Consider the following 26697-nt stretch of genomic DNA (forward strand, 5'->3'; position numbering starts at 1 on the left):
AAATATCATCTGTAGGTGACATACTCTCAAATCTTTCTCTCTAGCCCAGACCTCCTTCTTGGACTCTAGACTCAGCCAACTATTTATTCTGCTTCAGTGTCTAGTAGGCATCTCACACTCAACCCTGATCTCCCCTTCCAAGTCTGCTCTTGTTCCACTTCCCCCCCAGTCTATTCTCACTAGGCTGGCCAATGTGATTCTGTTGAGTTTATTGAAGAGGGTAGATCACAGCACGCTTCCCTTTAAAACTCCCCAGTGGCTTCTGGTCACTCTCAGTGTAAAAGTCAAAGACCTTACCATGACTTATTAGGCCCCACCCAATCTGCCTCAAATTCGCTTTGCCTTCTCTCCCTAGCGCTCATTCTGTAGCAGCCATGCTGCCTTCTAGCTGTTCCTGCCCAAAAGCCTTCTCATTTGCTTTTCTCTCTGCTCCTCCAGATTGCTCATTCCCCAGATGTCTGCATGGATTGTTCCTTTGCTTCCTTCAGATCTCTGTTTAAACATTACCTTCTCATTCAGGCCTTCTTTGACCATCCTATTGAAGTGACAACCCCCCGTCCTACCCACCGTCCCTAATTTATCTCTCTCCGTGGTGACACTCTAACTCCAGGTTTTTCTGTTTTATTTTGTTATCGGTCTCTCTCACCCCGGAATGTAAGTTCTGTGAGGGATGGCCTCTGTTACCTGATGTATCGCTGGTGCTCAGGTCAGCACCTGGAGCCATGGTAGGTGCTCAATACATACTTGTTAAATGCATGAGGATTTCTCTTTCTACCAAAGAACATGGCCTGCACATGATCTCCAGAGAACCAGGTTTCTATGATATGGATCAGATCGAGGATCCGTCTGTTAGCTCTTCTTTACAGTGTCGCAGGGACTCCCGTGTTAGTGTGGTGGGTAGAGCTTTGGCTACGAGTCCCTTGCTGTCCAGTCAAACCATTCACACTTGCCCTTTCGGCTAACCTGTGAGATTCAAATACTGTGCCACACTTGTACTATTTGTTCCTGGGTATTCTTTTTACTCCATAATTAGTATGCATCTTTGTCTTCCACGAAATGCCTCTTTTTAAATGTTATTGAAAGATGGAGCTGATAAATTATTTGTTGCAATAAAATAGCCTTCAAGAGGGACGTAGCATCTCTTGCATTTATTCTACTTTCTAGTCATATTAAATAACTTCACATTTAAAATAAATAATCGCTGTCCACCACAATAATCCACCTTGCTTTCATCAGAGGTTGTGGCAAAAAGTGAATTCTGGAAACACCGATGTGGACAGTCACAACCCACTCTCATGCTGAGAATAATTTCTGGCTGCTTCTGGAGAAACAGTGCCTAACTCAACAGGGCAAGGCATCAGATTTGAATAAATCTGAGGAAATAGTTGAGAACACAAAATTTCATTCTCCCAGTTCTGACACAGAAAGGGAGAAACTGCCCACAGTTATTCATCCTCCCCCTCCCCATTTATTCCAATAAGAAACACAGAGAAATTTGTAAACTTTATTCACAATGCAGAGGTTGAGATGAGTAAAACAGCTGGCAGTGGCATCTTGCTTCTGAGTTTAATTTATAAAAATATGAGTGAGCACAATTTTCTGTATTTCATTTGGGGAATGATGATGAGGGTCTTAAATTATAAAACTTCCAACTTTGATGTCATTTATCACAATACCGTCTAGAATTCCGGAAATGTTCTGTCAGGGGTGATTTGGGTATTTTTGGACTTGACATTTGATAGAAGTTGGGTAACCGAATATCGTAGTGATATGTTTTTCCTGTATATACCCTGTCATTCAAGGCATAGAGTTTATCTGCAATGTCACTGCCAATTAAAACGGAAAACAGGCGGGAGATGTAACGATGCTGAGCGAAGAGCAAATATAATTTCTTTCTCCTCCAAGACACATATCGACAATCAGTTTCTGCTGTGAGGGTTACCTAAAAAAAATGTAAGGCCACATGAAAAACAGAGATTAGGAAGCAAGAGAAGTTCTGCCTCCTTGTTTTGTTTTGGGTTTTTTTTTTTTGCCCTAATTTTAAATAAATTTCACTTGCTGCTTTCTTAGGTTAAAAAAGCTCACTGACTCACAATATATTGTAAAAATGGAGAGAAACTACAAAATGTCTTGCTACATATACCATGAACAATCACAACATTGTGCCCATTTCCAATTTATCTCTTCAAAATCTGGGTATCTATATTTTGCCTTTTACTGAAGGGAGGGCTACTTGATACTAAAAAATAATAAAGTTGGCTAATGTTAGAGAAGTATTTCCAAGTCAGTCCCAAAGACTGCAGACATTTAACTCTAATTGTTTCTGCAGCACAAAATAGAATTTACCTATTTTGCGTATGTATATGAATTTGTATTTGCATACACACATGTCACATGTATTCATCGTAGGAAAACAATATGCCATAATAGAATCCACTGAAGTGATTATCTTTCGAAATTATCAGACACAGCAGCAGGGTAGTGACAGGAAGCTTAGCAATTTTTTTTTTTTTGCTAGAAAACAACTAAAATCTATTAGAATCTTAAATTTTAAGAATCACTCATTTTGAGCGACAGTAATCAGCAAGAGTCAACCAGAGCTGGGAAGTCATGCATGCTGCAAAGTACATTCCAAACTTAAATATAAATTATTGCTCTGTCATCTGCTGTTCTGTTTGTTTGCCTGTTTTTAAACAAATGTCTATCTCTTTGGAAGAGGCAGTGTTCATTCTGTGAGCTAGTTGTCCCTTACCTGAAAAATGCCTTCCTCTGTGGGTCTCAGTGAGTCCCATTCAGGAGAATCCAGGAACTGGAAGGGGAAAATGTAATGCAGAAATTCGCCATCAACTGTCACTCTGATCCTACCCAAACACAAAGAACATTATTTATGAGAGAAGGAGAAAGCAAGCCCATAATTGGAGGCAAGGGGAGGGAGCGGTATTTCAGATCTCTGGTGGCCTTCATGGCCTTTAAAATTTGGTAGGATAAAATATTAATTTCATACATTATAGTAATGACAAAATCTATAAGATTCATGTACTAATGTTCCTCACACAGTTCGGATTCTGGAGTCCTGGGTGGCATTCGTCAGATCATGCTTCGAGGTGTACATTGATGGTATGTGCCCCTTTGTGTGTATTTATTATACTTCAAGACAAAGTTTCAATGCCCTCAATCAGATTTTCAATTAAGTAGGAAAACACTGAAGAACATAAAGGAGTACCACTATAAATACCTCTGTAGACTAAATATTTAAACTTTTTAAAGGCATGAATAATCACATTATTGTTTCCTCCCCCAAACTTTTTGTTTTCGAAGTTTATATACATAAAAATATACATATAAAAAATATATATGGTGCACCCCCTGCTTCTAGCAAGTGGGCAATTCTAGAATTTACTGAAGAAAATTGATCATTATAAAACTTAAATGTTCTCTATTACTTAAAAGAATGCCCTATCAGAGTCTATTTAAAGTACTTTGCATGCCAACATAAGTATTCTATTAATTCATGCTGGCATCATCCTCTTGACTCTCAGTGATTAGCTTGGAAACACATAGCATATCCAGACAAACCCATTTGTACATTTGATTTCTAAGAAGAAATATTAAGGCTCTAGATTATATCCTGCTTCAAGTAAATAATAGTATGTACTCTAAATGCCTATGTCCATGACTCACGTACACGTCAAGGGGTTTCTCATGCCTCACGGTGCTAAAAACCGCCCAGGACTATGCTATGCTGAGATGGAAAACTGTAACAGAAAGAAACACCAGCTAGTAACTAGTTCAGAGGCACTAACCAATATAGAGCAAGCACCAAGAGTACAAACCTTCCCGAAACAAGCAGAGAGAGTTTATCAATGGAGGTTTTCCCCTGCATGGCGTAACAGTGTTCCTTTTCCAAAGTAACCACTTCAGAGCTCAGAGCAATTGTTCTGAAGACGGGTAGAGAGGTCCCCAGGGGCTGGAAAAGGGAGCTGTACAAGAGCTGGAATTCTCGGGAAAAAGTTATACTGCGAACTTGATACGCAATGTGAACAAACTGCATGAAGCAGATGACAAACAGTACAAAATTCCAGGAATATATGTCGGCTGCACAGACATCTACCCAAGCCCAGACAGCAGAGCAGAGAAAACCCAGCCCCAGCAAACTGAAGACGTACAGGAGCCCGAAGAATCCACTGCCGCCCATGAAACCTACTACAAATAAAATACTGGCAAGATGATAAATGGCTCCTTCGGCCTCTTGCTTCCAGGTGGTGCAGACTGGGTGTTCATCTATCAGGTTCTTCCATAGACTTGAATTTCTCTCCATGGCTGTCCTACTGTCTGGTTCACTTTTCAGCTGACATTAGATGATACTGAAGCAAGTAATTACTTAAGTCCTTTGCTTTTCCATCATCAGAGTTTCGCTACATCTTTATAAAACCAGAGACAGCCTGGACACTGGAGTTGTAGTGACTCAGGGTTTCGTGTGTATGGATCTTGGAAAAACTAAAAATCCCATGCTAGCTTCTTTAAGTTCATCTGGGCTCCTGATTCAGATCTGGGCTCCTGATTCAGATCTAGTCCACAAATAATTTGTGGTTTCCTGGACAAAAAAAAAAAGAAGGATCTAATTAAACAAGGAAAATGGAGAGGTATATTTAAATGAGTCACCAGCATTACTATTCAAGTTGCTATCCTATTTTCTATGAAGTTAGAATATTTTAAGTACAAATGCTGTTAAGTTTCTAGGATATAAAAATGTATATTTTAGGGTTATGCTTAATAATAATAATAAATTATTTACTGAAATTTTAGTATTTTTTAGAATTAGCTAACTACATATCTTTCTAGAAAGCTAGGTGCTATAATCAAATTGTCTTCATAATAATAGCTCAGTGCCTCAGAATCTCTTGGGACAGTGACTAAAAATGCAGACTCATAGGCTGTGTGCAGGCATACTGAGGAAGACTCTCTGAGGGTGGGGCCTATGTGTTCGTATTGACAATCCCCCCAACATGGTTCTGAAGCATCAATCTATGGCCTTTCATGGCCCACGCTCTGAGAGATACTGTTTGACAATGTTATACACTCTTTACAGATGAAGCATTCGAGGCTTAGAGAGGCCAAGTAATTTATCCCAGGTCGTACAGTGGTCGGGGTAGAGCAGAACTTCCGTACGTAAGCCTGTACATTGGATCCAATCATGTGACCTCTCATGAAAGAGATTTTGAATTAGGCACTGTAAGGAGCCCTCATAAAACAATAAACATGACAATCACATAATTAGGAGTCAGATTTTTTTTTTAAAGATTTTATTTATTTATTTGATAGAGATAGAGACAGCCAGCGAGAGAGGGAACACAAGCAGGGGGAGTGGGAGAGGAAGAAGCAGGCTCATAGCAGAGGAGCCTGATGTGGGGCTCGATCCCACAACGCCGGGATCACGCCCTGAGCCGAAGGCAGACGCCCAACCGCTGTGCCACCCAGGGGCCCCAGGAGTCAGATTTTAATAGCACAGAGTAGACTATGAGTATGTTTCGTGAATTAGATCAAAATTGTTTGAGAAATACAAATTCAGATCTACCTTAGTGTATTAGAGGCTATTCAAGTTAAAGTCTGCACCCGTATAACTAAATAAATAGTATTAAACTTCCTGCTACTTACACATTTATTTACCAGATGGTCAAAAAATGTTACCAACTTGTTCCTCTGCACATATATTCTCTACCCTTTGAGCCATATGGTAAAAATGCTAATGTGTGATCTGAGTCAGGAGAGATTTAACCAGGATGACAGAGCTGTAGGATATGTATCATTTATCCCCAGGTTTCTTAACAATAAATAGTTTCAATGTGAAGCATTCATTAGATTGGATTTTTAAACCATAACATTCAGAAGCCTTGAACTTAAGTGCTATATTTAGTGTTTTTATTTTTGAGATAGATCATTTCCAGAACACCTGTTAATAAAATATCGGATATCACAGATCTTGTCTCATAGGAAAAAAAAATACACACAGAGAGGTGAAAATGACTTAGCTGAAGTAAAAAAGGGAACAGTATAATCACCAACAGAAGTAGAAATGGAAATAAAGGAGCCACTGTTTTTGGGAGTTCCTGGTTCTTCATCCTGGATACTCATTCTTTTCTCAGCACGTAATGACTTTGAGAGCATCACCAGATGAATCATTAAAAAAAGAAAAAATATATAACACAGACCTATAACATATCTTGCTATTTGTACTTAAGCTACTTTCAGATGCATTTTAAACATCCCATGCCCCCTAATTCCTGCCTCCCCCCATCACTCTGTGACATGATGCGATTCGGGACAGACCAGCACCCTGAACATGTTTACTTCCTCCTCTTTAAACACAACACAAAATGATATACTACTGGATATTCACAACAAACAAACAAAAAATGGTTTTAAATACAATGAGTAGTGAGAACTGCAGAATACCAGACTGCAAATGTCAGTCTCCCTGCTGTTTCACTTTTAAAACGAGGATATTTTAAATTAATCAGTTCCTCCGGATACCTAACATAGCCACTGAAGCCAATATTAAAAAGCACTGCTGGCAGAGCTCTGAACTTTGGTTTGAACTTCCTTAAAAATTTATACTCCTCAACAAAATGTTTAAACGATGCTAACAGAGAAAGGCCGTGTAAAACCGTTGTGGCAATGCGGAAGGGAGCTTCTGGGAATCTTGTCCCCCGATGATCTGAACTTGGGGGATAGACTGGGCCACGTGCATTCCAGGAGGGTGACCCATGATGATCATCAGAAGAACTGTGCTTCCGGCCCCTTCCAGCGGCTTCTGTTTCAAGAAGCAGCTACCAAATCATCTTCCTATCCTTGATACTGTATCACTCAACACAGCAACACAGAGTGCTGACTTGCCCTGATTAAATTACTCCACACCCAGCCCTTCTCCACTTGGTGTGTTTCTATTCAGTCACCAAAACAGATGTATTTTATTAGAAGAGAAAGAACTGACAGGGGCAGGTGACGGGCATGAGTGTTCCTCTGCTATGTGCCAGCAGCACTCGATGACTGAACGTGATTCATCAACCAGCTGCCTGCTTGAAAGGCCTGTAGGCCTTAAGTCATGTTTTTGGGTAAATAAATGTTGAAATGCCAAAGTGGCACGATGGATTTCTGCGGCGATAAAGCCCATCTTCCCCGCAAGAGAAATTAGCACACGGAGATACAAACGATGGAGACAAAATTAAGTGCAAATAAACACAATGATTCCCAGCTCCCCCCTTTTTACTCCTTAGGCTGTAAGACCCTGAGTTATAGAGGAATAAGGACATTTAAAAGAAGGTACAAGGATGTTCCATGAAATATGATGGAGCCTTGGGACCAACTGATTCAGACTAGCTTAAAAATTGCGTTTATCTGTTCACAACTTATACATTTATTATCTCATTGTATCACATTTGTTGCCATGAGGGAGGCAAAATCTAAATCATCATGCCCTGCTTACAAATGAGAAAAGCAGGGCACAAGATCAGCTAAGTAACTGGCCTGAGGTAAGAAAGGCAGGAAGTCCCAGGTAGGAGTACCTGTCCACTCAGTGCCATGTCCTCGCCACCAGGCAGGGCCACCTTTCAAGGCTGTGAATCAGATATGAATGTTTTGGGAGACAGTGGGATATTCTGTCAGTACTGGTTTGCCAGGAAAATAGTAATCCTAACACTGAATATGTAAGACCTGCCATATCCACGTGTACCACTCAATCCATAATGCTCACCGTCGAGCCAGGGAAATAGACCTAGAAGGCCACTCGTGAAATAATTTGCTATATTATTATTCAACACTGGCTGACTTCCCCTCCTAGCTTCTGAAACTCTTAAGGGGCAAAGACAAATGTTTTTGTATTTCTGGCACTCGGTGAACACTGAGTGAATACACTGGTATCCAGGAGCAAGCACTCTGCCTTCTCCATGCCTACTCTCTACCTGATTTAATGGATGTTCTAACATCTTCTTCACCCAGGGAAAAAGAAGTAGGCAATATCCCAATATCCAAGGCAGTTTGGTAAAAAAAAAAAAAAATCACTAAGGAGGTGGGACACTACTTATTTAAATGTCTGGCACAGCTCCAAATTCATAGGGGAATCCTTTTGTCTTCATAGAAATTGAGTTCCTTAAGAGCAGTTGAATTTTCATCTGATTAAAAACAACAACTCTCGTAGCTTGTGATATTGCGTTAGTTTTGGTTGCTAGGCAACCCAGAAGATAAAAATTCCATCAATATTCTACTCATTAATTGGAATAGATCCTAACTTTGGTTTGTGTTCCATATGCAAAATAATCATTTACTTAGAGTTGGTTTGCTCTACTTCTCCTCAAGGAGGTACACTTTACTCAGGACCTACGTGCCAGACGTATTTAAAAATTATCTCACTTAATCTTAACAACCCCATAGGACAGGTACTATATCTCCATCTTACAGATGAGAAAATTGAAACCCAGAGAAGGTAAGTAAATTGTTCAAGGTCACATTGTGAATATTGGGACTAACATTCCACCCAGTTCTGCCTGATTCTGAAGCTCAAAGACTAAACCGCATTTATTATTTGGCTTCCACGGTATCAGTATTTAGAAAATGTAGGCATTCGTTTCCTCCTTCCTACTTCGATGAACTCAGGCATGTTCACTCATCAGTAAAGCAGAGGTAATATCACCTATTCTGTCCATGCTAAAGGGTGCTAGAAGACTCAAACGAGAAGATCTATATTAAAACTTCTTGGCAAATTTAAAAATAATATAGAGATGGCATTGCTGTACTTGTTGCTTGTATTTTACAGAGCTGAGCCTTTTGGAGAATTTAGTTTTTAAAAAGCATTCTTTCACCCAGAGGATTACAATTGAATACAGAAATACAAATGTTACTTTTGGTGGCTACCCAACTTTAAATTTTAAATTCTAAATTTACTCATTCCTGCAGGGGTGATCTGTTATTCTTCCCTGTGTCCTGACCTCCTACGGCTGGTAGGGTACTCCCATAACCAACCCACCCTTGAGTCTTTACTTCCCAATGGTACCAGGCTGGTAGGGTACTCCCATAACCAACCCACCCTTGAGTCTTTACTTCCCAATGGTACCAGGCTGGTAGGGGTACTCCCATAACCAACCCACCCTTGAGTCTTTACTTCCCAATGGCCAAGAAGCCAGTCTCTGGAAGACAACAATGTTGTTCTGCTCCAGATTAGTGTTTAGTGCTTCCCAGCAGGTATCCTCAAATCACTGATGTGTCACCCGGGTGGCTTGTTCGAATGTCCCTTCCCCAGCACCACCCCAGAATTACTGAGCCAGGAAGGGACCCAGGAAGATGCCCTTCTAATAAGCTCCCAGTTGATTCTTACGCACACACTAACGTTTGAGGGCCATTGTTTTATGTTGTTCCTGCATGATTTCTGAATTATCCTTGTTTGTTTGCAGGACCTCAGCTTTGTTCATTCCTGGCTGACCACTGGCTGTCCTGCTATGCTGATGACTCTTGTGCTTCTGAGCCCTCACTGTCTGCCTGGGGCAGCAGTGCTGGTGGCAGCGCTCCATTCTGTGTCTAGTCGGTTCAGTTCACACTGTTACTTAAAAGAAAGGTTCTAGTCTTAGCTGTGCCCCTAAATAGCTGTGTGATTTTAATCTTACTAGACCTGTTTCCTCATTGGGAAAACGGAAGTGTTGGACAAAATGGGAGGTCCCTTTTGGCTCTAAAATAACATGACTCTATGTGATAAGGAATGGAAGATTTTTCCTAGCATGGGTTAAAATATAGAGCTGAGTAGTAGAACTGAATTTAGACTGCCGATCTTAACACCAGGTTTACAACTGGGGCCCCACTCTAGAGACGACTTATTTAAGTACTTACAGACTGTGGTGGGGCTCAGGCATTGGCATTTTCTGAAGTGTAACCAGGCTGAGAACTATTAGGTGGTGAGGTTGAGAGACACCAGAACAGTCTGTAGGGTAAAGGTCTAATTTTAATTCTTATTTTGAAGGAGCTGGAAAGGCACATTTTTGCCTTGTATGTTCTCTCATTCCCATGCTTTGCTCAGGTGGGGAGGCATTTTCTTTCCTTGCCACTCATCTTTCCAAGAGGGCTCAAGGCTTGTGGAGATTTTGCAGCAGCCTTTCCTTAACAGGGTGGCCTGAAGTGCACCTTCTAACTCTGAATTTTTACCTCTATTATCTGTCTACATGGCTTCCATCACATGTTATGTTACACTGACCATTATATATATATATATAGTCATTGGTCATGTATATTTGGTCATATAAATGTCAGCTCTGTTGGTTGGTTATTTTATGTGTGTGTGTATGGAAACATATATGGAATTCCCCTCTGTCTAGAGCACAGTGAGGCTTCAATAAATGTTCAATGACTGATGAGGATAACAATGCTCAGGTAAAAGCAGTGTTCAGAATAGTTTTGGAACAAGTAAGAAGCGCAAGTGAGATCCGACCAACACCTGAGTCGATGATTTAGATGTTGGACTAGGAAGAAAGGAAAGCATATTTTATACTCTGAGGAAGAAGTAAAAGGAAGAAGTGACTCTGAGACAGTGGAACAAAGAAGGTTGAAGACCCTTGGAACTTTAAGACAGCCCAAAGTTTGGAAAGAAATCAGAGGAAAGCGGAACACAGTTTTTTCCTCAATTAACCTAATACTCTTGGTCTAGCAACAGAGTTCACAGCAGAAGATAAAGGGCAGGACAGAGGTATCTTTAATAGTTACTATTACACAGGATAATACTGAAGAAAGCCTGGGGTTGGCAAGATTAGCTAGAAAGTGAGTGCAGAGAGAATGAGAGTTGAAATTAAATGCCCATGATCCGAGGCCTTTGATAGAACTCTAGAGTTGTGCTGTCCAATATGGTAGCCATCAGCCACATGTGGTTGGTCTGAATTGAGATGTGTTATACACATGGATTTCAAAGACTTAGCACAAAGATAAAGAACATGTCATTAATAACTCTTATGTTCACTATACTATACGTTGAAATGATAATGTTTTAGAAATACTGGGTTAAATAAAACATTAATTTTGCCCGTGTCTTATTTTTTAATGTCGCTATTTGAAAATTTTAAATTATGTATGTGGCTTGCATTATATTTCTCTTGGACAGTGCTGGTCTAGAGCCTCTCAAGTAACAGTGAAGAAATGAAAAAGACTTGGCATGACACTGTGCAAACAGTATATATGTATAATGTATAAGTGTATAAATATGGAAGAATTATCTAAGATTAAGAACAGAGTTGATACAAATGTAAATTATATTGGCTACAATATTCATATGCTACAATCATCAGATGTTATCCATGGCATAGATGTCGCCATCTGGCTTCTGCCTAGATAGGTGGCCAGCCCCACTATAGCTCTTGGCCTTTTTATCCTACCAAGGAAGTCACTACTTTTTCCTTTTTCCTTAGGAGAATTACACTTTCCCAAGCAATTATATCACATTGTTTCATTTTCTCATTTCATCTTATGATGATACCTCATGGAATACATTGGAAATCCCAGATAGATACTCTCATAAATTTTGTAATGGAGATTGAATTGTGGCCTTCTGGATTCCAGAGGGTCCATACCAGCCTTTGTTTTCATATAACATATGAGTTTCTTCATGGTACCACTAGGCTTCTGGGCTGGAATATGACTTTGACCTTCCAAACCAATGAGAGCTTGGCTTCTCTTGAGACTTGAAAAATTAGAGAAAATAACTACAGCTTATGCTGGACTTCTCTGATTCTCATGTCTTCGCTAAAGTCCATGTGATTACTTGCAGCTGTGTCTGATTTCTCACTTTATCACATAGGCAGAGTTATAAGATGGCCCCCAAGGTTCCTGTCTCATTGGTGCACACAAGCTAGAATCCTCTCTCCTTGAGTGTGGCAGACCTGTGAATGGGATGGGACAGATGCTTTCTTGATTAGGTAACATTACATGGCAAATGGTGCTGGAATGATCACCTGCAATTATTAAGTTATATAAGATTGTCGGACTAGAAAGGGATTGAAAATTAGAGAGTCATGTTCCTACTGGCCTGGAAGAAAGCAAACACCATGTTGTGAACTGCTTATGGGGCCACAAGCCAAGGAATGGCCAGTAGTCTCTGTGAGCTGAAAGAAGTCCCCAACTGACAGTTACCAAGATAATGGGAATGTCAGTCCTATGACCACAAGGAGCTGAATTCTGCCAACCACCTGAAAATCTTGGAAGAAGACCTTGGACTCCAAATGAAGAGTGCAGTGTGGCCGACACCTGGATGGCAGGCCTTCAATGCCCAAGGCAGAGGATCCAGTTCAGCTGTGCCTGGACTCCTGATCCACAAAAACTATGCAATAATGGATTTGTGGTGTTTTCAGCCACTAGTTTGTGGTACTCTGTTACAAAGCACTAGGAAACTAATACGGACACACAATTATGAGTACTCACTATACACGAGACTTTTCATCAATCTAATAATCTACATTTTCTGATTGCATTGGAAAACAGATCTGTGGAGCAGAAGACACTCAGTCTTTGCTGGATTTAAATCAGGAAAGTCAGGTAAGAACAGTAATACTTTTGAAGAATAGTGTCTGCAAAACAAGACACTAAGAGAGGCCCTGGGAATTACATGTAAATTCCCTATGGCTCCCAGCAACACATAGGCTGTCCTTCAGTGGAGTCAGACAGCCCCAACACTTGTTAAGAATTTGGACACATGGGCAATTTCCAGAATAATTATGTCATTCATATACAATCTCCAAAATTCCTGGAATACCAAATTTCCCTGGGTGACTTCCAGCTTAGTCAGTTCTTTGTAAAACTGAGCCATATGTATAGGGCAAATACTTGATGTCTCAGACACATCTAGAGATCAACACTCAAAAGACACTACAGAAACTCAAATAGCTCTGTAATTCTTCTAATTGTGTGACTCCACCAAGTTCAGATGAGTTGAGCAATGGGAAATTAATGCAATATCTAGTTGCCATCTTCTTGAACCTCATTTACTACTATTACTACTACCACCACCACTACTACCAGCATCTAACATTTACCGAGCGCTTACTATGAGCCAGGCACATTTCTAAGAATCTTAAACTATTATGTCATTTAATCCTCACAATACATAGTTCTATTGTCCCTATTTTACAGATGAGAAAACTGAGGTATAGGGAAGTTAAGTAGGTTGCCTAAGGATACACAAATGATAGAGCCCAGAATCACTCCCAGGCAGACAGATGCAAATAATGACATTTCTGCTTCATGTACAGTTTGAATCTAAATATCTGGACTTAGTGGAACAAATCAACAACATTCTTGTTTTCTCCCTTCAGTTCTAGATTCAGTGAATTTAAATTCTTCTTAAGAAATTACAATTTTTTGAGCAACACAGGGATAGGAAGGTAGGTCCCATGTTGAATCACTCAGTGTCCTATAATTCTTAATTTGCTGAAACAGAAGTAAACCTCTCCTTCTCAAGAATGTCATTTGATTGCTTTTAATAAACAATCCCCAAGCTCTGCTTCAGGTTCCTCTGACTTCTCCTTAACCTGGAAATGGTTAAAGGCACAAGCAGGCCATTCACTTTCGAGCAGCTGCTATTATGTCATGCAGTAAATTCACCGGAGATTCGTGATGAAAAATGCAAGACAAGCTGGAGATCCATGGTTCCATTAAATGGTCTTCTCTTGATATGAATCAAAGGTAGACAACTTCACTTCCTTTTCCTCCAAGTGACCTACAGGCAGCAAATGAACTCACTGTTCTATGTTTATTTAGTTCAGGTCCTTATGTTTCTTCCTGACAAACATGCCTAACAAGCTCATGTGATCTCGCTAACTAGCTAGAGTCTTTCTTTTTCATTTTTCCTGGCTAAATAACAGGTGGACCACACACCAGGGTCAGTGATGTTTGAAACCACTAAACCAGCCACACTAGTAGTAAAAGGAGCATTTCTGCGGGGTACTGGGATTTCCTTTCAGGGTGTTTGCGTAGAGATAGGAGCTTTCTCTTTGATTGTGGGAGACTGTTCACTGTTTGGTTCTCAGTCCACATGCTCTATAATCTTTCCATTTCTTCTATTTCTTGCAGCCTTGTTTTTATTGACTTTGTAAAACTTGAAGTTACTCCAACCATAGATGTTCCTCTTATTTTTGCAGCACTACCAGTGGATAAGCAATGAAGATTATTCCCTTATTTCTGCTGCTCAGGAAATATACATATTCTCTTGATTCTTTTGAAATGTTTGATTATTTCAAGTTTCTCTTCAATATTGAAGCTTTCCTTTTGCACACACTATTTGACATTTTTTTTTAAGATTTTATTTATTTATTTAACAGAGAGACAGCCAGCAAGAGAGGGAACACAAGCAGGGGGAGTGGGAGAGGAAGAAGCAGGCTCCCAGTGGAGCAGGGAGCCTGATGCAGGGCTCGATCCCAGGACCCTGTGATCAGGCACTGAGCCAAAGGCAGACGCTTAACGACTGAGCCACCCAGGTGCCCCTATTTGACATTTTGAATCAAGATGCTTAGACATTCTTGGGATGGTGAAGGGGTGTGTTTTTATACAGAAAAAGTCACCATTGCAAAGGAATAGCAGAACACAATATTGCAGGATAACCTGTGTTGAACCAAGGTAGCTGGTAGATGTATCAGGTTTTGTGTGTTCCTACATGGCTTAAGTCATCTGGTTGTAGTTTAATGCGTTCACCTGGTGTTCTGGCCAAGTAAACGATGCATGAGCAAGCAAAAAATCTGCGCTATGCTCACATTGTTCCCTAAGATTTCCAATGCACTGACATGATGTTTATTCTCAAAACAAACATTAAAACATAATTGTGTCATCAACTTTCAAATGGCCAGGAAAATATTTTTAATTAATATGCAATAATTCAGTAAATCCCTGCCCTCCTGGAACTTGCATTTTAGTGAAATTCAAATGTTCATACAATTTAAGCTTACTTTCAAATTTTGAGATCTATTTTAAATAGCTAAAAATATCTCTTATATGCAAATAAACCCAAGCTACTCAAAACTCATTCAAGTCAGTTATTGCATACTACATTTTTAAATAAATACTACATTTTAAGAGACAGTCTAAAGTCTTATAAATCAGAATGCAAACAAGCTTGTTTTCTAGAATGTTCATCAAAGATTGAAAACAAACAAATAGACAAACAAACCCTAGAATATTATTTGTGTCCCCGGAGTAGCACGTTACATATTAATACATATGTATTAGTTAATACATGATCTATATCCTTCTATTTGTATAAATGCAAAGAAAGACATGGAACCATCTACACTTAATGTTGAAGATGATGATTTCTGGATAGTGGGATACTTTACTTTTGTCTTTGTATATATCTGTATTATTTGCATTCTTTATAACAATTTTATAAAATAATACGGTGATTTTATATTAATGTGAAAAATTTTAAATACAAAAATTTCTAAGAATTAAAATCCATGAACCCAATGACCATAATTAAGGAACATCATTGTCATTTTAAGTCTTTTTTATAATAAAAAAAAATTCCACGAAAATTGAAGATCACCAGGGACTGTTCTCAAGTACCATTCCCCACCCACTCACTCCTTATATATAACTGTGTTTATCCTTCCAGGCCATATAGAATGATTTTAAAATTGCAATTTAAAATGCAGTGCAAGATTAGAAATGTATTTTATGTGTTTTTTTCCAGGTCCAGGCTTTTCTGATGAATAAACATATACAAAGATAGAGAAAATACTAGATAATAAATCTCCATATACCTATTATCCAGATTCAACAATTTATCAAGATTTTGCTACATAGAGTTTTTGAATTTCAAAGCAAAAACTGTAACTACTGCTCATCATCTAGTTTGTTCAGTCACTAGACTAACACCGACTAAGGGAGTCTGGGAAAATTACAATTAGGTGGGCTCCTGCCATGTGCCAGGCACCAGGTCTTCCTTTTACGGACACCTCTGCAACGTCAGTAGTTTTATCACCATTGTTTGGAGTGAAAAATGAGGCTCAGAGCAATGAAGATTCTTGCCTAGGCTCAGCCAGTTGATGGTCTTTCTAGAACCAATTTCATACTGTGTGTAAGAGTCGCCGGAGGTTACTATTCTGTTGAAGAATATAAATGAAGAACAACAAAATGAGAAGGTCTCACTCTGGGTCGTTGTGAATCAATCCCTATATTCTTTGGATTGGAGGGCGATCCAGTATTGGTATAGGGACTTTAAGTCAGCAACTTTCGGTTATTTATTTAATTTTTTAAAATGCCTGTTATGAGATGCCTGGGTGGCTCCGTTGGTAAAGCAACTGCCTTCGGTTCAGGGCCCTGGGATCGAGTCCCCCATCGGGCTCCTTGCTCAGGGGGGATCCTGCTTCTCTCTCTGCCTGCAGCTCCCCCTGCTTGTGCACTCTCTCTCCCCCTGACAAATAAATAAATAAAACCTCAAAAAAATAAAAATGCCTGTTCAAACTTTCACTTTAAGACATTTCCTATAACTACTTGGATAGGAAACATTTTCCCTTTTCCTCCAAAAAAAAAAAATCTAATTAATGATTCAATATACTCTTGTCAATTCTTACTCTCTATAGCTCCTAATCCCAGTTGACCAACAACCATAATTACAAAAATCAATTTTAACTGTAATTTGCAGACTTGCAGATCGATCTATCATGGATATTTTCCAAAGCAGTTTTGAAACTTCTTGTCTGCCATGTTGCTTATGTGTTGTTAGACTCCTACACTACAGCAAACACCTCGTAACCATTCTTGATCTTGACTATTTCAAAATAAGCAGACGTGAATGCTCCAGTGTGTCAATGCTCTTAGTCAGTCTTGTGGTGAAGCACGGGAGTTTGGTTTTCCAGGACATATTTTGATTTAATAAGCATAGAATGTCACCATTTAGAAGCACAGGATGCACAATGATTCAGCTCTTTTGAGACACTGTTGAGATAAAAGAAACTCAACTATCCAGTGTCTCCCAGTTTATAGGTATACAATTTTAGGACAGAAAATGTCTTACTCCACATTTCAATTTTATCTTTGTATCCTAAACTCTCCAGTCTTCAGGGAAGGAAAATAGCCTTAAAATCATCTGGGATCAGCCAGAGCTCTTCATTCTGCAAATGTGGAAGGAGATCCAATTTTTGTTTTATTTATATTTTGTTTCATGTAGTTCTTGTTTGGTTTTCTTTTGCCGCACAGAACAATGCCACGTTACTGTACTGTCACACAAGGGATATGACCATGCATCAGTCCCTGATATTAAAAATAACAGAAAACAGCCACCACCAAACCTTAGTATGAACAGAGAACAATAATTTTTTAAGGCTGCCATAAAATGCAATTGCAAGCTTGCAAATTCAAAATAGCTAACTACAAGAGTTAGACAAAAAAGTCGGGAAGGAAGATTGTCCCATTCTAGGTGTTTACTAAATCAAGTAAAATTATGTTCAAAAGTGGGCTTCCAATTCTACTTTTCCATTTATTATTCACATGTAGAACTTTTTCATGTTTTGCAAATGTCTCCTGGCTAAAACATTTTTTTATATAGCCCTATTACTGTATTTTGATTCTGTGCCTTTAATCTTTTCCTAAAATACAGACCCTCAAAATGTATTATACCTCTGAAACTGACCTTGGTGATGAGATAACTTAGTGGCTTGCCTGCCTTCCTTCCTTCCTTTCTTCCTTCCTTCCTTCCTTCCTTCCTTCCTTCCCCCCCTTTTTTTTTCAAGGTGGATCCCCAAATAGAGAAAACAGGTCAGCGTGACCTTTGATGAGACAGCTTTCTCGTGTTCCCAACTCAGTGTGAAAACACTGACCCTAATCAGGTCCTTAGCAGACAGGGAAAGGAACTCCCAACCGCTGCACTTCCCCATGAAACCTAAGACTGTCAGGGCCCCTTGGACCAGCTTTGCTCCCTCGAAAATCTGGCTTCTTTCTTTGAGCTCCAAGGTTCCTGGGCAAGAGTGGGGCTAACAGAAGATCTGGGGAAAAGATTCCTCTCTAGTGCAGAGTTCCCAGGGGCCGGTGCGCGCGGAGCCTTCAGCAGCGGACCAGCAGCCGGCGGAGCTGCGAGCGGCGCCACCCGGACTCCGGGGCTCGAATTGGCCCGAGCGGGGCCGGGAGCGGAGCGGCGGCGCGGGCAGAGCGTAACACAGGGCGGTGAAGGCGCTCCCGGGGGGTCGGCGGCCTCGCAGCCCCCACCCTGGGGCGGGGCCGGGGTAGAAACCGCGCCGGCAAAGTTGAACCAAAGCGCGCGAGGTGCGAGCGTGCGGACAGCTCCCGGAGGGCGGTAGCCGAGGCGCCCCGGGGCTCCCCTCCTTACCTTTCCTTCCCCGACCCTGCGCAGAGCTTCGGCCTTGCGCCCGCAGAAGTTTCCCAGCCGAGCGCGCTGGGCCGGGCTGGCCGGCACCGAAGCCCAGGGCGTCCGGGCTCGCGCACTCCTCGCTGCCCACCCGGCCGGCGTCGGCCCCGCGCCGGGACGCGCAGTGACCGCTGCCGCCTCGCAGGGGCCCCGGCCGCCCCCGCCTCCCGGGAGCAAGCGGCGCGGCCACCAGAGTGTAGGACTGCTGATAAACCTAGCGGCCCCTGAGGACCAAAGTTTGCCAAGAAGGGTTTCCCCGAAGTCAACACTAATGAGGGTTAGAAAACAAGCCTGGTATTGGCAGTTCCAGGAGAGCGATGGAACTGTCTACTGAAATGAAAAGCAACTGTATGTGTGCCCTCTTATTCCCGCACCTCGCCCCCCACCAAACACGCTATAAACAAAATGAGATAAATGACCAGAGTGGGGGTTGAGAATATTTGGATGCATGCGACAGAGAAAGGTCAAATCAATGGACAGCTCAAAAAAAACCTCCACAAATGGGTGAAGAGCAGAGACGACCATAGACGGAAAAAATTAAAAATACAAATTATAGAAAGTGTTCAAATCAGTACTAAGCCAAATGCATGCAATTTCAGGCAACACTCAAATGCATTTTTCCTCCTATGAAATTAGTGAAGTTTTGTTTTGTTTTGGTGATCGAACCATAGGGTAGTCGGTGAGGGACCAGTGAAGCACTTTACTCAAGGATTTCGTCTCCCTTCCCTTAGCACACTCACTTTTACTTCATGTAACCACGTTGATGACAGTGATTCCAGAAGAAAACATTTATTGAATAATCAGTGTCTCTCCGGAATAATTGCAAAAGTAATTAATGTAAACTGTAAAATTAGCCTCCTTTAATTGTGCTGAAACTGAGGGTCAAAGAAATACCCATACTCTTACACACTGTACTTAGCTAGAAAATACTCCACTGCTCGGCCTTTGCTCTTACTCTTCATTCCAGAGATTTACTCAGAAATGTTAGAAATAAAGTTTGACCTGAATCTAGTCCATGGTATGTATATTTCTACATTTGAAATATGGCCAGGGAAGTGTGAAGGTCACAAGCTTTGATACCAGACGTACTCTAGGTTTAGATTTCACTTCTTATTCACTGTTGCACATCACAATATTTTAAGGATTATATTTATGGTTATTTTTAATTTAAAATCTCAGAAGCAGCAAAGATAACCTTGTATGCCAGACTCTAAGGTAGCTCCATGATTCCCAGCACCTGCTGGTGTTGACATCTTTGTGGGATCCCCTCCCTTTGAGTTCAGTTGGGACCTGTGACTTGCTTATGAACAATAAGTATAGCACAGGTGATGGATGTCACTCCTGTGATGACACTACATTACAAAAGACTCTGTCTTGCTAGCAGACTCTCTCTGGAGACTCTCATCTCTGGCTTGATGAAAGAAGTGGCCATGTTGGGAAGTCCGTGTGGCAGGAACTGCCGGTGACCTCTGGGAGATGAAAGCAGCCTCCAGCCAACAGCCAGCGAGGAGCCAGGTCCCTCTGTTCCACAAACACAAGGAAATGAATCCTGTCCATCATTGAAGGAAACTTGGAAACAGATTCTTCCCCAGTCAAGCCTCCAGATGTGAATGCAGACCAGAGGACACCTTAATTGTGGCTTGGTGAAACCCTAAGCCGAGGACCCAGTTAAGTCATGCCTGGACTCCTGACCCACCAAAATTATGAGTTAGTAAATGTGTGTTATTTTAAGCCATTAAGTTTGTTGTAACTAATACAGGTTATATGTGTTGTTTAGATAGTCAGCCTATTAGTACATACAGTGTTGTCCCTTCTTTGGTGAATTTTATGTTAAATATTGCTGTCCCGTTGCGTTCTGATTTTTCTTTCTTATTCCTTCCCATACAAATCCCTGCCTTGATCTTCATTGCAGAGTCTCTATGAAACAAACACTCCAGTGAAGTGGTACCCTATATGTCAGCCACAGGTGTAGGTCTCCCTGGGGTTTCTGGCTGCATTTCTACTTCAAAGATTATGTGTCCATGGTCCACAGCCTCCATCCCTTCAGGTCCTTTGGGACATTTTCTTGACTAAACCTCTGAGGCTGGGCAGAAACACAGTCAACTCAGCTCACACGACTCAAGCTGCAACTGCAGTGTAAGGAATACCATGGCGAGGAACTGGGAGCCGAGTAAGCGCTAAACCAGGATTCATTCAATCCACTTTTCTTGGGAAGGCTTTACTTTGAGGCTTCCAGAGTCTTCCTTTTTTCCTTCTTCTTGACATCAACTTGTTCCTCCTCTAAGCCTCCATCCTTGAGACCTCTGCATTTGCTTGTTAATTTCCCCTTCTTCCAGATGTGAATCCAGCCTGGCTTGGTCATTAGCCCTGCTTCTTCCTTCCTCCCTTCTTTCCTCCTTCCTTCGTTCCTTTTATCCTTCCTTCCTTCCTTCTTTCTTCCATGGTTCTTTCATTTTTTTCATCCCTGTATAATTCTCCATAGTTCTCTTTCTCTACACCCCTCATTTGCTTTTCATTATTATAATTTTTTCATTATACATGTAATACATTAATGTAATGTCATATACAAATGTATATTGTGTGACGTCAAACTACATTTGTTGGCTATCTTTTTCAGACAAAATAATTTGGAGTTTGTTTCTCTTTTCATACATATATAATCATTTTTTTAAACTACTGCATAATTTTATGGTATTATTAGTAGTATATCACAATGTATTTATCCCCTTAACTATTTATTTCTAATATTTGCTATTACAAGCAAATGCTGTGTGTGTATGATTGTTTGGGTGCATAGGTTAAAAGCAGTTCCAAAAGCAGAAATTCCTTTTTAGTTTTTATTTATTTATTTAGAGAGAAAGAGAGCACGAGTTGGGGGAGGGAAAGGGAGAGAGAGAGAATCTTCAGCAGACTCTGTGCTGAGCCTGTCGCCAGGCTCTATCCCATGACCCCCAGATCATAACCCCGGCCGAAATCAAGAGCTGGCCACTTAACTAACTGAGCAACCAAGGCACCCCTCCTTTTTTTATTTTTTAAAATATTTCATTATTGAAGTATAGTTGACATAAAATATTGTATTAGATTTGGTTGTACAATATAGTGATTCAATAATTTTATATATTATGCAGTGCTCATCTCAATTAAGTGTAGCTACCATCTGTCACCATACAACATTATTACAATATTATTGACTGTATTCCCTATGCTGTATGTACCTTTCATCTCCATGACTTATTTATTTTATAACTGGGAGTTTGTACCTCTTAATCCCCTTCACCTATTTTGCCCATCCCCCCCACCCCATCCCGTCTGACAACCATGATGAGTTTGTTCTCTGTCTTTATGAGTCTGTTTCTGATTTTTGTTTATTTGTTCCTTTGTTTTGTTTTTTAGATTCTACATATAGATGAAATAATATGGTATTTGTCTTCCTCTGATTTATTTTACTTAGCATATTACCATAAATCCATCTATGCTGTTGCAAATGGAAAGATCTCATTCTTCTTTATGTCTGAGTAACATTCCATTATACATATGTATATATGCACATCTTCTTTATCCATTCATCTATTGATGGACATTTGGGTTCCTTCCATGTCTTGGCTATTGTAAATAATGCTGCAATAAACATAGGGGTGCATGTATCTTTTTGAATTAGCATTTTGTTTTCTCTGGGTAAATACCAAGTAGTAGAATTATGGGATCATATGGTATTTATGTTTTTAATTGTTTGAGGAACCTCCATGCTATTTCGACAGTGGCTACACCAATTTACATTTCCACCAATAGCTTATGAGGGTTCCCTTTCCCCCACATCTTCACCAACACTTGTTATTTCTTATCTTTTTTCTTGTCTAGCCATTCTGACTGGTGTGACATGACATCTCATTGTTGTTTTGATTTCCATTTCCCTGATGTTGAGCATCTTTTCATGTGAATGTTGGCCATTTGGGTGTCTTCCTTGGAAAAATATCTATTCAGGTCCTCTACCCATTTTTAAATCAGATTATTATTATTTTGGTGTTGAGTTGTAGAATTTCTTTATATATTTAGGATATTATCCTCTTATTGAATATATCATTTGCAAACACCTTTTCCCATTCAGGAGGTTGCCTTTTCAATTTGTTGATGGTTTCCTTTGCTGTGGAAAAGCTTTTTATTTTGGTGCAGTATTGCCATCTTCACACTAAGTCTGACAGTACATGAGCGTGGGATATCTTTCATTTATTTAGATCTTCTTTATTTTCTTTCAGCAACGTTTTCTAGTTTTCAGTGTACAAATCTTGTAATTCCTTGTTTAAGCTTGCCCCTAACTCTTTTGTTCTCACTCACTCTCCCCATCTGTCCTTTCCCTTTCCCTTTTTTATTTTGTCTCTGAAGCTGACCGTTTCTCCCATTTAAGTACCAACTTCATTACATAGCTTTAGATCAAAGCACTGCTCAGAGTTGTCTAGACTTCACCTTCTTACTCACCCTGCACTCTTCTGATAAAAACCTCTTGAGCTTCTCTTCTTTGTGCGCATGTCAGAGTCAAGGCTGTCAGAGCTGCTTCCAGAATTGAAAGTAGCAATGTGTGTAGGCGGGTAAGAGCCCAGCAGGCCCCAGGGCAGTGGGAGCTGGGCGGGGGATCTGGCCTGGGGAATAGGAAGTGTTTTGACCTGCAGTCCAGCACAGTGAGCCGTCCTGACTAGATCTCCAACAGCACCCAGGAGAATCCTCAGTCATTTCTGTTGCTCTCTGAAACAAGTGCTGTGTGGTGTGTCTACGTTGCTCTTTAGTTTGTTTTTGGCTTTTTTTTCCTTGTTTTCCTAGAGCTTCATGAGTCATCTGGGAACATACTTCTGGAGTCTGTCCTATGGAAGTTTCGAGTGTTCCCAGCTTTTAGGTGAAGGTCACATCTTGTCGAAGAAGTCTGAACATTTATCTACCCAGAAGCCCTTAGTCTCTATGTTTAGTAGCAGGAATACCTGCTTGGAATAGATTGGGGGATCTTTGAGGCATTCACGATTCTTATGAGCTTCGTGCAACACTGTTGTCTGGAGGGTCTCTGGTTAGCTTACAATATCCATCTTGAGATATTTCCTGAGTCGTGAACAATGAACTTCTGTGTGACCCAGTGAGGCCCAGGCAATTTTCAAAGTTACATTCCTCATTTCAAGATATATCTTCATATAGTACAGAAGGCAAAAGATTTAAGTTAAGATAGAATACCAAATTTCGGGGGAAATAATAATAGGTAAATTTTTACATCATCAAGAAAAAGACCTAAATTCAAGACATTCAGGATATAAATGAGCAAGAGTTACTTTTTAAACCGTAAGTAAAACTGCTTGCCATAAAAATTACAGTTAGGTCGAGATTATCAGTATGGAGCTGATTAAAGAAACATAAACACTGATCAATGAATGAATGAGCAAGAACTGAGTGTGAACTATTCCTATTCCACTTGACCAAATAAAAAATTAATTGTAGTCAATTACATCTCAATAAAAAAATTGTAAAGTAAATAAAAAGGGAGAAAATGGCAATAGTCAATATATAAAGAATAAACAGTAACAAAGAAACTTATTTAAATGTTCCCTTCTCAAATGAATCGGTTCAAATATATGCAGGTGCCAACTAAACACTTTAAAGTATTATAACCATTCAAAAAGAATGTTCTTCTGGGCATCCTGTAAAAATGATGAGCAGCTGTAACTGGAAGACAAATCTCAATGTCTAGGTCATACAAGCAGTTGCTCTTTCCCAGCAAATTGGGTAGCTAACTACTATCTAACCTCTAGTTCTCTACTTTGTGTCAGAGAGGAAAAAATATGAGGGCAGCAGTTAAGGTCCAGGTCAGCATTTGTGAAGCGGCCTTACGCTCCTCCGTAGCAAAAACCCAACTACAGTGAGTCTTTGTGGCAAGACCAAATGGTTGGGGTGACCCTGCCATTATGTGGGACCTGGAAAGAACTGAGGTTTTCTTGGCTTGGTTCATGGTAGGGGGCAGACACCAGAGTTGCCCATTTCTGTCTGTGCTCCTCATATCACTGTATCAGCTGCAAATTCATTCCTTCAGCAAATATTTATAGAGTACCACCATGTGCCAGGCACTGTTCTGGGCACCAATGGGTTGTCACTATGGCTCTATGGTCCATTGCCATGGCATGGCCACAGTTTGAAGTTGAGAGTTCATTCCAAAACCCACATTCCAAGGAAAATATCTTCAGGAAAGAAGGCAAATTCGTCTTTAAATATATTCTGCTTACAATTCATATTTTTAAACCTGATTTGAGTGACTTGATATAGTTGCTTTAATGTGTGGGAATAGTGAATAGAACATGTCTGGTTTCCTGCCTTATGGGTTATGGTTGGAATTGAGGCACAATGCAAAGAGGAAAATTTGTCCTGTAAAAGTGTCTCACAATAATAAGCCCTGTTCAGGCTTGTTTTTTTGCTATGATTTTAATCAGAAAAGCACATTTTAAAATTCAGTAGCCTTAAAGGATTATTAAATTACAAATTATCTCAGAGCTCCAGAGGAGAGAATTAATGTTCAGAGCCAGTAGAGAAATGGAAAAACACTGAAAAAGATAAATGCAAAACAACTAAAGTGAAAACAAGATGATGGAAATGTGGATTCCTCAGTAAGGACTTTACACTTTTTATTGATTATTTGTCAGTATTAGTCTACATTCCATACACAATTCTATTTAGAAATGATAGGCAAAGGGGCTCCTGGGTGTCACAGCGGTTAAGCGTCTGCCTTCGGCTCAGGGTGTGATCCCGGCGTTGTGGGATCGAGCCCCAAATCAGGCTCCTCTGCTATGAGCCTGCTTCTGCCTCTCCCATTCCCCCTGCTTGTGTTCCCTCTCTCGCTGGCTGTCTCTATCTCTGTCAAATAAATAAATAAAATCTTTAAAAAAAAAAAAAGAAATGATAGGTGAAAACTTGGTTGTTTAGATGTGTTGGTCTTTTTTTTATTATACCTTCCATAAAGTTTAGTAAAATGTTTATATCAGCATCATCTTTAACAATTACATGACTGAAACCTGCAGAACTAAAAAGAATAGTAGACCTTTACAGAAGGTCATCCAAGTAAAGTAGGGCTGAAGCACAAACCCTCAACAAGTTCTGAAAATAGACTGACAAACTTACCGTTGGCCTGGAGATTAAGTGCTCTGGGCCACTGTGGAATCTCCAGGTTAACAGAGCCCAGAGGGGCCTTCTGATCCAGGGCTTCTCGTTCATGTTAATTTCTGTGTGTTCTTCTTGTGTTTTACTATTAACCATATGTCTGGGGCTGTAATTAAGATGATAAACTGATCTAGCTCATTCTGCTGTTCTGTATCATTGGATTGGGGGTTTTTTTTTAGCTTTTTTTTTTTTTTTTAAAGAAAGGGAAAAATAAATCTGACCCTTTAAGAGCGCCATACTGGATTGGACCTGGAGGAAGTGTCAAATGTCTCCTGTCCAGGACGGCTGTCCCTGAGTGAGACGGTGCAAAGGAAGCACGTGGCGCAGCCCCTGGCACAGAGGCTGTTTCATCATTATTATCGTTACTGTTATAGCTAAGTTTTGTAAGGAAAAATATGTTAGTAAATATCTGATCTTCTTTACATTGTTTATCTTATTTTGTACACTCCTCTGTTTTTTTCCTTTTTTTTTTGTATTAACTATATTTTGTGTATAATCAGAAAAACACAATGAAAAGGAAAAGAATCCTTTAGAAAGAGTAAGAGCACAAGAAAGGGTCCTGCCTTTATTGTGAACCAGAAATTTGAGTAATTGGTCTCAGGCGATGCGCTGCTCTGGCGGCCTCAGGTAGACGGGACCAGCCATGGGGAACATTCCCTTCCTTGTGCCCTGATAACCTCCCACGGGCAGGTGGGGGGCTTACTAGGTATGTTCTGTGCACTTCCTGCAGGCCTGGAGGGTAAGCGTGGCCACTCTCATTGATGTCCTTGGAGCCCTGCCCTGGAAACCGATGTGTACCTGGGACCGTGGGGCTGTCCGTTGAATAGTCACTTCCCCTGTGAATTGTCTGGGTCTCATTTCCCCATCATTAAATGAGGGGAAGACAGTCATGTCTGGTTTCCCTTCAGAAAGGCATTACAGGAAATCAGCTGAGCGGTATCTGTAACTAGCCTGGGCCCAAACCCTCTCAGACTTTGCTACATTTATTAGTGAAGCCTAGGGTGGATTCCTAGAACCGCAAGGTGGAACAGGAGGCCCCCACCCAGCCCTATGTTCGAGGAGGGCTGCCGCCAAGCCACACGGACCTCCAGGCTGATTCTTCCTCAGCTGCCCTGCATCACTTATGTATGTCTCTAAAACCC

General features: G+C 40.5%; 1 protein-coding gene across 1 annotated transcript; it reads right to left on the reverse strand.

Moving 5' to 3' along the window:
* Positions 1-1490: 1490 nt before the first annotated feature.
* POPDC3 (popeye domain containing 3) lies at positions 1491-18511 on the reverse strand. The gene is made up of 4 exons (XM_002917043.4): positions 18338-18511; positions 3834-4594; positions 2753-2861; positions 1491-1942 (listed from the first exon to the last, which is right to left on the reverse strand). The coding sequence occupies exons 2-4, from the start codon at positions 4316-4318 to the stop codon at positions 1661-1663; spliced, it is 876 nt and encodes a 291-aa protein (XP_002917089.1). The 5' UTR covers positions 4319-4594; positions 18338-18511; the 3' UTR covers positions 1491-1660.
* Between the last annotated feature and the right edge of the window lie 8186 nt (positions 18512-26697).

The sequence above is a fragment of the Ailuropoda melanoleuca genome, chromosome 10 (genome assembly GCF_002007445.2).
Source record: "Ailuropoda melanoleuca isolate Jingjing chromosome 10, ASM200744v2, whole genome shotgun sequence".
Classification (NCBI taxonomy): Eukaryota; Metazoa; Chordata; class Mammalia; order Carnivora; family Ursidae; genus Ailuropoda; species Ailuropoda melanoleuca.

Excerpts from the sequence above, each read along its gene's own strand:
- POPDC3 (XM_002917043.4), bottom strand. The coding sequence starts at position 4,318 with ATGGAGAGAAATTCAAGTCTATGGAAGAACCTGATAGATGAACACCCA. Across the intron at positions 2,862-3,833 it reads TCTCTGCTTGTTTCGGGAAG|GATCAGAGTGACAGTTGATG; the intron begins GTTTGTACTCTT and ends GTGTTTGGGTAG. Across the intron at positions 1,943-2,752 it reads CAGAGGAAGGCATTTTTCAG|GTAACCCTCACAGCAGAAAC; the intron begins GTAAGGGACAAC and ends CATTTTTTTTAG.